At 44.9% G+C, this 11,933-nt stretch overlaps 5 protein-coding genes across 7 annotated transcripts in view; 4 read left to right on the top strand and 1 right to left on the bottom strand.

Moving 5' to 3' along the window:
* The first annotated feature begins 362 nt into the window (after positions 1-362).
* LOC6546167 (probable 28S ribosomal protein S26, mitochondrial) lies at positions 363-1,280 on the top strand. The gene is made up of 2 exons (XM_001972828.3): positions 363-683; positions 748-1,280. The coding sequence occupies exons 1-2, from the start codon at positions 475-477 to the stop codon at positions 1,214-1,216; spliced, it is 678 nt and encodes a 225-aa protein (XP_001972864.1). The 5' UTR covers positions 363-474; the 3' UTR covers positions 1,217-1,280.
* Positions 1,281-1,634: 354 nt separating this feature from the next.
* Positions 1,635-3,376, bottom strand: LOC6546166 (DNA-directed RNA polymerase III subunit RPC4). The gene is made up of 4 exons (XM_001972827.3): positions 2,940-3,376; positions 2,499-2,878; positions 2,367-2,435; positions 1,635-2,314 (listed from the first exon to the last, which is right to left on the bottom strand). The coding sequence occupies exons 1-4, from the start codon at positions 3,170-3,172 to the stop codon at positions 1,749-1,751; spliced, it is 1,248 nt and encodes a 415-aa protein (XP_001972863.1). The 5' UTR covers positions 3,173-3,376; the 3' UTR covers positions 1,635-1,748.
* Positions 3,377-3,401: 25 nt separating this feature from the next.
* LOC6546165 (ATR-interacting protein mus304) lies at positions 3,402-6,646 on the top strand. The gene is made up of 4 exons (XM_001972826.3): positions 3,402-4,339; positions 4,423-5,923; positions 5,992-6,171; positions 6,237-6,646. Exons 1-4 carry the CDS (start codon positions 3,701-3,703, stop codon positions 6,458-6,460), a joined length of 2,544 nt encoding a protein of 847 aa, XP_001972862.1. The 5' UTR covers positions 3,402-3,700; the 3' UTR covers positions 6,461-6,646.
* Positions 6,647-6,729: 83 nt separating this feature from the next.
* LOC6546253 overlaps positions 6,730-11,933 on the top strand; it is a 69,228-nt gene continuing 64,024 nt past the window's right edge. For 2 of the 3 annotated variants that reach the window (XM_026977221.1, XM_001972824.3), the window contains exon 1: positions 7,777-7,991. The gene's annotated coding sequence lies outside the window, so the exon portion shown is untranslated. Of the gene's footprint in view, positions 6,959-7,776; positions 7,992-11,933 lie in introns of those variants that run through there. The other variant, XM_026977222.1, reaches the window with a different exon arrangement.
* Positions 9,048-10,697, top strand: LOC6546164. Its single transcript, XM_001972825.3, has 3 exons — positions 9,048-9,515; positions 9,587-10,043; positions 10,102-10,697. The coding sequence occupies exons 1-3, from the start codon at positions 9,184-9,186 to the stop codon at positions 10,516-10,518; spliced, it is 1,206 nt and encodes a 401-aa protein (XP_001972861.1). The 5' UTR covers positions 9,048-9,183; the 3' UTR covers positions 10,519-10,697.

Raw genomic sequence — 11,933 nt, 5'->3', positions numbered from 1 at the left:
CCGCCAAATCTGGCGTTGGGCGTCTGGCTATTTTCCGCCAAATCTGTCGTTGGGCGTCTGGCTATTTTCACGCCAAATCTGGCGTTGGGCGTCTGGCTATTTTCACGCCAAATCTGGCGTTGGGCGTCTGGCTATTTTCACGCCAAATCTGGCGGGACTTCAAAACTTGCAGCTAGGAATAAATAAAAACAATTTCATTACGAAAGCTATTGTGCAGTGCAAAATTGCATAATTATCTAAGTAAGTAATTACTTAAATCCCTTCACATATTAATTCCATGCGCTGTTAACCGCATTACCATTCGTCTTCCATGTGAATTTGATTGGAATGGCTGTAATTCGATTTTCCGCATTGCTCACCACTGACGGAACCAGCAATGGCAACGCGCGGAACCAGTTCATCCACAACAGAGTTGCACAACAGATCAGCAGCGGCGAAGTAAAAACTAATTTTTTTAATTAAAACGCTTTAATAATGCTGCGAGCGGGTTGCCAGCTGCTGACGCAGTCCACCCTACCCAGCGGCAAGACGGTTGGAAATAGCTTCGCCCTCGAGTTCGTCCGCTGGCGCAGGAAACCGCGCTGGCTGCCGGTGGCCAAGAGCAAGATGTTCCGCGTGCCCGAACGCAAGAAGCAGTCGGAGGAGGAGCGCACGGAGCTCATGAGGCTCCACAACCAGTACAAGTAGGTGCACCAGCGGCTGTTAGCTTCGTCTGACTTAATACAATCTTGAACACCTTGATTTCAGAACGCAGCTGCGCTCAGTGCGTCAGTTTCTAAGGGAGGAGGTCGTGCGGCATCAGGAAACCTCCACAGCAGACCACATCGTGCTCACTCCCGAGCAGGAGGAGGCCGAGTTCCAGCAGTGCCTGGAGGCCAATGCCGCCTGGAACGCAGCAATAGCCACCGAGCGAGATCAGCGACTGGCCAAGGAGCGGGAGGAAAAGGTGGCCTATGTGCAGGAGCGACTGGAGGCGCGACAGGTGCGCGAGGAGGAGCGCAGGGAGCAGGCCAACCAGCGGGTTCTGCTCGAGATCGAGCGTTCCAAGACCTTCATCACCAGGGAGAACTTGGATGCAGCCATTGAGACTGCGTTGGCCAATCCCGTGGACCACAACTTCGCCATTGATCTGGCCGGGAATCTTTACCAGGGACGCAGCAGCTCTCAGCTCCCAGACGCCAGTGGCGAACCCAACCAGCAAGTTTTGAGTAATTAATCCAGTGTCTTAGTTTGTTGTTACATTAAAATGCGTTTATGGCTAAAGTTGGTTAGGAGTCCAACCTATGTTTTTATTATTCTGCACAATAAACAACACTTAGGTATATTTCGATTTGTGAAAAAAGTAAGAATTAGATAGTCTATGCAAATGCGATAATTGCGTTTGCTAGTCGTAGAATACTGTTCAATTGAAAGCTCCGCCTTGGAAATTGGAATAATCAATTTGAACATCGAATATATAAAGAATACATTAACTAGAAATAATTATAGCAGAGCATGGCAACAAGTATCAATTAATTTAATTTATGCTACATATCCCCAAGCTGATAACCGATTTTCTTGGCTCAAAGTCGAACCTTTGAATTTTTCGAGAACTTCGTCGTAACATTGGCGAAAAACCTTCAGAAAAGCACCGCTTGTATTACAAATTTCTATATTTAACGTTTATATACGGCATTTAGGATAGGAATAACTTAAGCTTAGGCGCAGCCTATTTACAATATTACATATCTACCACGGCGAAGTGGGTGTTACGTGCTCGGTACTGGATTCGTTCGCTTGGATGCCGCCTCCTGCTGCTGGAAAAGGTGCACCCAATCTGGAGTGGCCTTCAGTTTGGCTTGAATGGGTCCCAAATTGATCATGTTTCCGCTGCGCTGCTCGCGGTTTGCGGTAACAGACATGAGCTCCTGCAGAAAGCCCGGATCCAGACCCATATCCAAGTCGAAGCGCGTGTCTCCCAGTTGGAGCTTAACGCGACCGGACTTGTACCTCAGAATCTTGCCGATCTGTCCCTCTTCCAGCTGCCGTAGTATACTACCCTTGGGTCCGTTTGAGCATTTTGCTGCAGGACTTGCGGGTTCCGCTTCGCCGGTTGCCTGATGATCCCCCTTAGGTGGGATCGGCTCTTCGGAATCGTCGCCCACACATGGCAACACATCCGGCAGTTGCATGAGAAAGATCTGCGATTCGCTGGAGTCCAGAAAGTTACCAATGGTGCGCGGGTAGCGGCCGTACTGCAGTGGTGGCTCCTCTAAACTGGCTGTCTGAGCAGCCACATGCAGCTGTTGCAAGTGCTGGGCCACTGCCAAAGTGTCTAGGGGCGAAATCAAATTAGTTTATGCGAATTTGAATGCGTAGGGCGTTACCCTTTTGTGTTGAGGTTGAACTGGCGTTTTCTTGCTTAGCAATCGGTGTCTTCTGGGTGACCCAGAGTCCTGGCAATTATACAAAATTATAAATTTCTTCCGCCTGTATCGCAAAATATATGTAAAGCCTACCCTCCTTCAGCAGGATGGGCCTGAGTGCCATCTCAGTCTTGTTAGCCTCCTCTTCGCTGAGCTCGCCGCCGCTGGCCTCCGATTCGCCCAGGAGCTCCTTGATCCGCTCGGCCTGGCCCTTGTCGTCCTTGCGATCCACCCGTTTCCTGGTCACGGCCACCTCCTCCCCGCCCCGTGCATATGCCGTTCCATTGCCCGTTGATCTCCGCACATGAACATCGCCCGCTCCTTCGGAGAAGAGTCCCTGCGTTTGGATGAGCGTGGAGTTGCCCCCGCCAGCGGAATTTCCACCTCGACCACGTGTTGCTCCTGTGCCGTTGCCACGTCCGCCCCTGCGTCCGCTTCTCGGCTGCGTGGTGTCCTTGGACGTCTTGACATTGCTGTGATTCATAGATGAGATGATGAAAATAAAGACTCCCCTTGGGCAATTCCACAACTCACGCATTTTTGTTGCGCACAGCATTCAAATTGGGAGCAAAGACCTTTTTGCTGGCTGTCCCAGCGCCACGCCCACCGAGGGTTAAGTCGCGGGCGGGCGTCAGCCTGGTCATTCCGTTGAGCGTCTCCAGTGGGCGTGCCCCGCCCCCAGACTGAATACTATTCGTGGCGGACCCACTGGCTCCACTGATGGACGAAGCTGCTGCTGTGGTGACCGTCATCCGCTTCGCTGGCATGGCGTTCCATTCGCGCCGCCCGTCCCCTGCAAAAGTCGACCGAAGTCGCTGGGCTCTGATTTCCCTGTAGGTCCGTTGGCTTTGCGCTAGAATTTCCGCAGACTTCTTTGATTTTCCTTTGAGGTTAATGGGAATGCTGAGTCGATACACCACATGCCGATACACCGTAGTCGATAGACTTGAGTGTTGCCAGATGACTTTCCTTTGCCTATCGCATTTTTAAGCCCTGATTGTAGCGGGCTTCTATCGGAAACCGATCATAATATGTACTTCCATTCGACAAAACACAAACATAAAGAGAGGAAAAGCGCTAATGTTGCAGCTCACTCTACAGCATTCCACTTGTATGCAGCATCAATACGATACATCATCTCTATTTTGGTACGACAATCGATGCGAGTCACCTAGCCATCGCCCATCTGGCAACGCTAGTCGAGCTAACATTTTATAAACAAAGCGAACCGGCAAGATCATCGTCCACCATCCATGGCCAAAAAGTAGGGAGATATAGAGGAAACTGGAGGAACGATGGCCTCCAAGCGCTTTTCTGGCATGAAGGACTTCGCGCGGTGCAAGAAACCGCGGCTGGATGTCAGCGTTACCCGCGGATCAACGCGTTCCAGTCCACCAAGGAACAATTTCGATGGGATTCTCTGGGACGACGATGACGACGTCATCCTGATGGCCACCCAGCTGGCGGAGGCGGAAATCGAGGCGGAGGAGCGCAAGAAGAAGGGGGGAACAGAGGTGGACATCGGCCACAGCGAGGTTACCTTCAGTGAGTTCGCGCCCACTTTTCAGGGCTCCACCAGCACACAGCAAATGTTTCCGCCCCCGCCGCCGCCGCAAAAGAAGCCTGCTTCCCTGGATATGGATGCCATTTTCGCGGATGATGACGATTTTGATTTCCTGGCCGTTACCCTCATGGACAGCGAGCCGCAGAAGATGCCGGAGCCGAAGCCCAGCACCAGTAAGATCACTACCTCCAGCATCAGTGTTCAGCAGAAAACCACGACAACGACCACCATCAATGCCACACAATCCCGCCAGCAGGAGCACCAGATAAAGTTCCTCATGGATAGGATCGAAGCCCTCAAGCGGGACAACGCCCAGCTGGAAAAGAATTTGGGAGACAGTAAGGAACGCAATGAGATCAAGTCGGGTGAGGTAGGTGGACACCGAAGTGGAACTCTAACACCGACTTCTAGACCTTACAGACCTTACTAACAAAATGATATTTATCTCCCTAGGTTTCCTTACTTCGTGATGAGCTAAAGCACTTGCGCCAGCAGCTGCAGGCTAGCAAAATGGAAAAACTGGCTTTGGCCGACGAAACGAATCGAGACTGCAACAAAAAAGTGGCGGAGGCGGCCAAGCAAATTGCGGCCAAGGACATCGAGTTGAAGATCAAGAATGCCGAGTACTCAAAGCTGAAGACACAGCAAAGAGCGCATGAAAAAAGTATGAATTCCAGCATGATCAGTTTTCACGCTGCTGCGGATCCTTTGGAGAAACGGGCCTCACTTCGTTTGAATAGGCTTAACATACACAGATCTGTGCCCGGATTAAAAACCGATAATGGCAGTGTGTTCGAGTACAGCGAAAATGAGCAACAGACTAAGAAGCGGAGAAACCTGTTTGAGCTAGAGTTAAAGCAGCTACTGCTTCATTACGCTCAGCTGCAAGCGCAGCCGGAATCTTTGGATAACCTCCTGCCCAGAATACTCACGTCGGTCGGCAAGGTTTTCACGGAGTTTGCTTCATATGCGCAAGGCTTGGACTTCCCGCACAACTGCATGTTATATCCCTACAATCCCCACAACCTGGAAGAGCAAGTTCATCGCATTTCCCTCTCTCAGCAGAGCAGTTTGTATGACAACGAACAGGCTGTGCCGTTGCGTCGCTACATGGCTACCTTGGCTTTGATTTGCCGGCAAGAGGAGCGGATTTCTAGAGGTCTCCTGGAGTGGAAAGAAAATAAACAGGGACTGCTAGAGATGGCTGTGGAAGCCATCATAAAACTGGGATTTTCCTACGAGGTCAGCAAACATTTCGGTTTGCTGGAAGCCTTGACATCCCTCCTAAATAGCCTCCTGCAAGGAAACGGCCTTCTTCAGCATAATGAGGAGCTGCTCTTCGATCTGCTTAAGCAGCTCGTTTTTACTCGTCCCAGTCCATGGGTCTTCGCCGAGCTAAGCTCTTGTCTCTTAAGCTGCCTTCGACAACCCCAACTAATGGTTAAAATGTGTGTAAATAGTCCCAAGGAATGCTTCGTGTCGGATCGCGTTCGCTCCGTGTATCGCTTTGGTCCCGACTCCTGCTTGCTTCAGGTCTACGCGGGCTTACTCGAGCTATGCTTCTTTAGTGAAACTCCTCTGCGGCAGGACTACTTTCAGTTACTGCTCAGAATCGGAGGCAATCATGTGCGCTTTGCTTTCGAGTGCTTCAAGAACCCACCGGATTTCATACTTGAAATGCTGCCGTACTTTGCGGATGACGGCGAAGAGGACTCCAGCGATGGTACTCTGATGAAAACGGCCAGCAGTATGAGCTGCAGCTCCACAGGAGCCGTGCATGGTTCGGCCACCAACGGCTCGATGTCGGCGTCCGTTTCGAACTTAAATCAAAACTCAAATTCCAGTACAAAGCTGCGCGGCAAAGGCTGCGAGTGCTATGTAAAGTTGTGCCTCAGTGCGGTAACCATTGTCTTTCAGGTGATGCACCAGTGGATGCTGCACAGCAGGAAAACAGGTTCGTTAAATTAATCTCTAACCAATAACAATCTCTAATAACAATCACTGTTCGTATATCCTACTTAGGTACCGAAGAAGTTGGCGAGATTTCCCGCATCGCGGTGCACCTTCTGTCCCTCGTCTTCCACGAGTATTACCTCACCTGCCTGTTCCGCGACTCCGAGGAGACGACCAAACACTACCTCAGCCTCATATGCAACTGGTGGAGCGAGCATGCGGACCTACTAGGCTTTCAGCCAATACATTGTTAGTGAACCACCAGCATTCTATTTAATCCATCGCTAACTTCTTGAATATTGTCTCCCATTTAGTGCGTTTGTTGAAGCAACTGGTGAAAGCCCATTTCATGCTGAAGCCTCTGCACCTGGAGGCAAAGCCTAGTAATCCAGTCAACGACCTTTCCGAATGGAAACGTATTGTCAAGAATGCGGATGCGCAAACGCCTGTGAAGTCGGCTGTGACAGCTGATCCTAGTAAATTACTCGACATCGACTTCTTTGCTGCCCTCAAACGAGAGGAGGACACTTTTGAGTAGTTATAATTTGCTTAGTGTAGACTTAAAGTTACTTATAGATGAGAAGTTAATTTATTGTGAAGTTTCAACTGGTTTGTTACAAAATAGAAAAGAGCTCATTGCACAAATGTGGAGCTTAAACTACGCATTCCAAAATACAATTTATAATACCTACCAACTGAGCAGCGTTTAAATAAACCGTCAAATAATCGATTTTGCATTGTGATGTCAAAAATGAATCGATATCGGAATATATCGTTCCGAAGGAACTGGTTAAAACAGCTGATATTGCTAGTTTCAACCAGTTCAGTTCGCGTGGAACTAGTTGTAAGCGCGGTGATTTTCTTAATTTTAGAAGTGTTTAGTTATTTTTTTTTATTGTGTGCGTTTCAAACATGTGTTTATAGTGTATAAAAGTGTTTATAGTGCATACAAGTGTTTATAGTGTATTATGATTACCAGTTCGCTAGAAATAAATGTAATAAGCGTGATTCAAGCTGTTCAATACCAGTCGCAGAGGTAGGTGCAAGCACATGTAATTTATATCCTCTCATAATTATAAGATATGATAATTATACATTGATCGTAAAACTCAATATCGAGGAATGTTTGCTTTTCGGATCTTTGAGTTGTTTTAAACATTCCTTTGCATATAAAACTGCATTAGTGGGGTTGAAGTAACGGGTTGGCACAGAAGAACAGAGGTTGATGTACATCAAAGTACCAATATGTACATATGTATATGTATGTCTGCATGATGTATGATACATACATATATGCAGGTATGTAATATGATCCTCCCCTAGTGTATTACAAACTACGTGGACATACAGTTGAAATTTAATTAGTTTTTAAGTCGAACTAATAAGAAAAACATTTTATTTAATAGGCATGTGTTTAGCTTTAATGATATTTGGTTTTCATTTTTGATATGTTGGTTTGCAACGGATTAATTCGTTGACCAGAATGCGGATGCCCAAACGACTGTAAAGTCGGCTGTGACAGCTGATCCTAGTAAATTACTCGACATCGACTTCTTTGCTGCCCTTAAACGGGAGGAGGACAGCTTTGAGTAGTTATAATTTGCTTAGTTAGACTTAAAGTTACTTATAGATGAGAAGTTAATTTATTGTGAAGTTTCAACTAGTTTGTTACAAAATAGAAAAGAGCTCATTGCACAAATGTGCTTAAACTAAGCATTCCAAAATACAATTTATAATACTTACCAACTGAGCAGCGTTTAAATAAACCGCCAAATAATCGATTTTGCATTGTGATGTCAAAAATGAATCGATATCGGAATATATCGTTCCGAAGGAACTGGTTAAAACAGCTGATATTGCGCATTTCAACCAGATCAGTTCGCATGGAACTAGTTGTAAGCGCGGTGATTTTCTTAAATTTAGAAGTGTTTAGTTATTTTTTTTTATTGTGTGCGTTTCAAACATGTGTTTATAGTGTATAAAAGTGTTTATAGTGTATTAATGATTACCAGTTCGCTGGAAATAAATGTAATAAGCGTGATTCAAGCTGTTCAATACCAGTCGCAGAGGTAGGTGCAAGCACATGTAATTTATATCCTCTCATAATTATAAGATATGATAATTATACATTGATCGTAAAACTCAATATCGAGGAATGTTTGCTTTTCGGATCTTTGAGTTGTTTTAAACATTCCTTTGCATATAAAACTGCATTAGTGGGGTTGAAGTAACGGGTTGGCACAGAAGAACAGAGGTTGATGTACATCAAAGTACCAATATGTACCAATATGTACATATGTATATGTATGTATGCATGATGTATGATACATACATATATGCAGGTATGTAATATGATCCTCCCCTAGTTATTAAAAACTACGTGGACATACAGTTGAAATCTAATTAGTTTTTACGTCAAACAAATAAGAAAAACAGTTTTTTTTAATAGTCATGTGTTTAGCTTAAATGATATTTGGTTTTCATTTTTGATGTGTTGGTTTTTAACGAATTAATTTGTAGAACAGCAAATTACTGAGCTTGGTGTGTGAACCTTAAAACAATGGGACAATCTTATCTCTATCATAACTTTTATAGAAGCATATCTTCAACATGTTCCATGTAGTTGAACAAAGTCCAAAAAAGGCGGTATCTATAGCAATTCATATCCGTGTGCAAAATTTAATTTTGACAACCTTAACCGATTGGCATTCAAGGGCTCCACTTAACTCAACTTAACTTAATTTTTGTAATTTATAATTTTATCATGGGGTCAGTTAAACCACAGACAATTTCGCTTTGTTTGGGGTGCAGTAACCAAAACAAACGTTTTATTATTTAATTCCATAAAGCATCTACACATAGAAAAGTTTCTTCAACGTATAATTTTCTTTCAAAACTGCCTATTTATTTGAAGAACACAATCTGCGGCTTTATTTACAATTTTCGAAACGGTACCTCTTTTCTTAATAAGCTAAAATTAGGTTTTAAATTGAAAAACCTAAATATATTTATAGCTTAAAATCAAATATATTAAATAACATCTAATAAGTGTATTTAATCAATGTTGAAATGCACAAGATGTGAAAACTCTGAAGTGGGAAGTAAATTGTTTTCAGTGCTGATCATGCATGCAGTGATAACGACAAAGCTTCCCGATATGCTAGTTGTAGTACAGCGGGAACCCCGAGATAATTTCGCAACTAGTGCACCCCACATGGGATCAGTCGGTTGGCGAGGTTTGCTCTGAAAAGTCGTATAACTATGGAGCGGGAGAACTACAGTGCGGAATATTTCGAGAGAGCTTTGGCGCGAGCTTACGGTTGTGAAATGCTTCGCGTGGAGAACTTTCACATCAAAGCGGTGAGCCAGAAGGGCGAGAACTTTTGCAGCGTCATCTACCGGGTGGCGTTGGACTTTCGCAGGTCCCCCGATGGCGCCCTCGAATCGGGAAAATACATTCTCAAGGATCTGCTGCCCGCCGTGGCTGCACTGGGCACAAACGAGAAGGATATGTTCGAGCTGGTTCTGCCAGCCATGTCAGCGATTATCGAAGGAGCTCCAAAGGAGATTGGCGAGCACAAGCTGAGCGCAGAGTAATTTAATTACACTTCTTGTGTAACTGGGATGTTGAAAAGCCGAGTAACGTGTACTCCTTTTATTTAAGCTGCTTGCTAGTCGAGATATCTGCTGGAAAAGAGCTGTACATCCTGGAGGATCTGGGCGCCCTGGGCTACAAATCTTTTGATCGCCTTCAAGGCTTAAACCTGGAAGAAGCCAAGAGCTGCGTAAGGAAACTGGCTCAGTTCCACGGTGTCTCCAAGGTTCTGTTTCAGAACAAACCCGAATTGGTGCAAAGGCTTGCGCCTTCTAATTATGCCAATGGAATAAACGATCGCTTTACCAAGGCTCTCGTATTGGATGGCGTCAAATATGCCGCAGAAGCGTTTGCCGATGAACTGCCAGAGATATCAAGGAAGATGAAGGCTCAAGTACCAAACGCATTTACGCAAAGAATCCGGGATGTCGTTGATCCAAAGCAGTCATCGTTGAACGCACTTATTCATGGCGATCCCTGGCTAAATAACATAATGTTTGATCCAGTCACTAAGAAGGCAACACTTGTGAGTACAAATAGGGAAGGCTTAACAAATATATTTAACTATAATTTTCCATTTTTAGGTGGACTTCCAGAACTGTTACTGGGGAAGTCCGGCGATTGACCTGTATTTTCTGTTTTACACCAGCCTTAAGCCTGAATTACTGCTAAATAGTCAAGATGAGCTCCTGAATCACTACTTTGACAACCTTCTAGAAACGTTGCGGCATTGCGGCTATAACGACACGCTGCCCACTTTTGGCCAATTAAAGGATGAGATGCAGCGGTGTCTGTTTTATGGTTATTACACTGTTGTTTGTGAACTTCCCATATGCTGTGCTTCCCCTGAAGCAAGTGTCGATTTCGGGATTCACACCTTCGTAAACTCGGATGCTCTGTTACAAAAGCGCCACCAATTATTCGCCAGCGAACGAGTTCGTCAGACCATAAAGGCCACGCTGCCTATGTTGGATCAGGAGGGTATACTAGAAACCCCCTAAAGAAAATTCCTTTTCTTAATCCCTTTTGTTTATTACAATGTTAAGTTTGTCTTGTCAGTATTTGCTATGGAAAACGGTTTCTGCTCTTTTTATAAGCAAAAGTTATTATAGGTAATAACATTCTTTTACCTTTTAGCTAAACAAATTGCTGTCTAGCTCTATTTAATTAAAATTATTACAGGTTGCTTGTTAAAAATGTTTGAATATAACTTATTTTTTCATTTCATTTCTATATTATTGATTCATTAACCCACTCCATTTACAAGCAACTTTTTGCCTAAGGGAAGAAACCCAACTCTTTATAAATAAATTTGTTGTCTGCCAAAGTTTCTGGCCAAGATTTACGAGTGTGAGCGTGTGATGCATGTGCCTCGGCTGGCTGCACTAAGAGCGATAAAGTTCTCACCTCCATTCCGATCCACCTCCTTGAAGCTAAATATGCAAATCGCCTGCAGTTATTCTTAGAAAGTTGTCAGCTGCCAAGTGTAAGCCAACTCGGCTCCAACTGAAGCCAAGCGAAGCGCATCGGGGAGCATATAGGGCCAAAATCGAGAAGGAATATACTGCAGGAGTGTGGCTGGGTGGCCAAAGTGCATTTGACGCCGATGTAACTTCGAACACTCATGTCCTTCTTTCAAGTGTTTATAAAGCAATTTATTGCTATTGTTCAAAAGCAGTCAACTTAAGCTATTATAAGCTAGAGTTTGAAAAGGGAAACCTTTGGAGGAATTTATTTATCGGCGCAAACAGAGTAGTCTTTGTTTTTACATAAACATAAACAAATTTGTACATAAAAAGTCTAGTAATGGCTTTCCTTAAAAAGGGTTAAACACACTTTTTAAACCTCTAACGCAAAGCATTATCCTTTGCATTACATAAATCGTTTCAACTGTCGGTCAATTACCATTTCCCCCCACTTGTTACCAATTTCGAGCCCCCATGGCTAAAATGTAAAGCTTAATTAACATGGAAAACAAACACGAAGGCCCAAAAGCAAACAGAAATCTGTCTAAGGCTGCCAACCAGTCGAAAGAAACTCATAAATCAATTTTGAAATGCATTAGAGACAGGTAACTTGCCGCCGTATTTCCCCATTCCCCAAACCCCAATTTTGCCAAGGAAATGGCTTCGAGCAAGTGACTGCAGAATTTCAGCAACTCGAAGGGGTCAACTTTCTGGAGCTGGTCAGTGGCCAAAAGTTGCAGCAGAGTCAACCCCCAAGTACGAAATCATCCCAGCCCCCATCGTCACCTATCAATTAATGTGTGTTTCTCCAGTGTCATGGTAGAAGTTGCTTCCTTTGCTTTCATCTGGGGTTGCATTTACTTAACGCCTCGCCTCATCACTTAACTTCCGTTTCCTGTTACTCTGGCGGGGGAAGGGGCTTTGATTCAGAGTCTGCGACTTTGGGGCAA

This window comes from Drosophila erecta, unplaced genomic scaffold (assembly GCF_003286155.1).
Source record: "Drosophila erecta strain 14021-0224.00,06,07 unplaced genomic scaffold, DereRS2 tig00000021-arrow-pilon, whole genome shotgun sequence".
In the NCBI taxonomy this organism is placed as follows: domain Eukaryota; kingdom Metazoa; phylum Arthropoda; class Insecta; order Diptera; family Drosophilidae; genus Drosophila; species Drosophila erecta.
The sequence above is the reverse complement of the archived record's forward strand: the minus strand, read 5'-3'. Positions and strand labels throughout refer to the sequence as shown.

Excerpts from the sequence above, each read along its gene's own strand:
- LOC6546167 (XM_001972828.3), top strand. The coding sequence starts at position 475 with ATGCTGCGAGCGGGTTGCCAGCTGCTGACGCAGTCCACCCTACCCAGC. Across the intron at positions 684-747 it reads AGGCTCCACAACCAGTACAA|AACGCAGCTGCGCTCAGTGC; the intron begins GTAGGTGCACCA and ends CCTTGATTTCAG.
- LOC6546166 (XM_001972827.3), bottom strand. The coding sequence starts at position 3,172 with ATGCCAGCGAAGCGGATGACGGTCACCACAGCAGCAGCTTCGTCCATC. Across the intron at positions 2,879-2,939 it reads GCTGTGCGCAACAAAAATGC|CAATGTCAAGACGTCCAAGG; the intron begins GTGAGTTGTGGA and ends TATGAATCACAG. Across the intron at positions 2,315-2,366 it reads TTCAACCTCAACACAAAAGG|ACACTTTGGCAGTGGCCCAG; the intron begins GTAACGCCCTAC and ends TTTCGCCCCTAG.
- LOC6546165 (XM_001972826.3), top strand. The coding sequence starts at position 3,701 with ATGGCCTCCAAGCGCTTTTCTGGCATGAAGGACTTCGCGCGGTGCAAG. Across the intron at positions 4,340-4,422 it reads ATGAGATCAAGTCGGGTGAG|GTTTCCTTACTTCGTGATGA; the intron begins GTAGGTGGACAC and ends TTATCTCCCTAG. Across the intron at positions 5,924-5,991 it reads GCTGCACAGCAGGAAAACAG|GTACCGAAGAAGTTGGCGAG; the intron begins GTTCGTTAAATT and ends TATCCTACTTAG.
- LOC6546164 (XM_001972825.3), top strand. The coding sequence starts at position 9,184 with ATGGAGCGGGAGAACTACAGTGCGGAATATTTCGAGAGAGCTTTGGCG. Across the intron at positions 9,516-9,586 it reads GAGCACAAGCTGAGCGCAGA|CTGCTTGCTAGTCGAGATAT; the intron begins GTAATTTAATTA and ends CTTTTATTTAAG. Across the intron at positions 10,044-10,101 it reads TCACTAAGAAGGCAACACTT|GTGGACTTCCAGAACTGTTA; the intron begins GTGAGTACAAAT and ends TTCCATTTTTAG.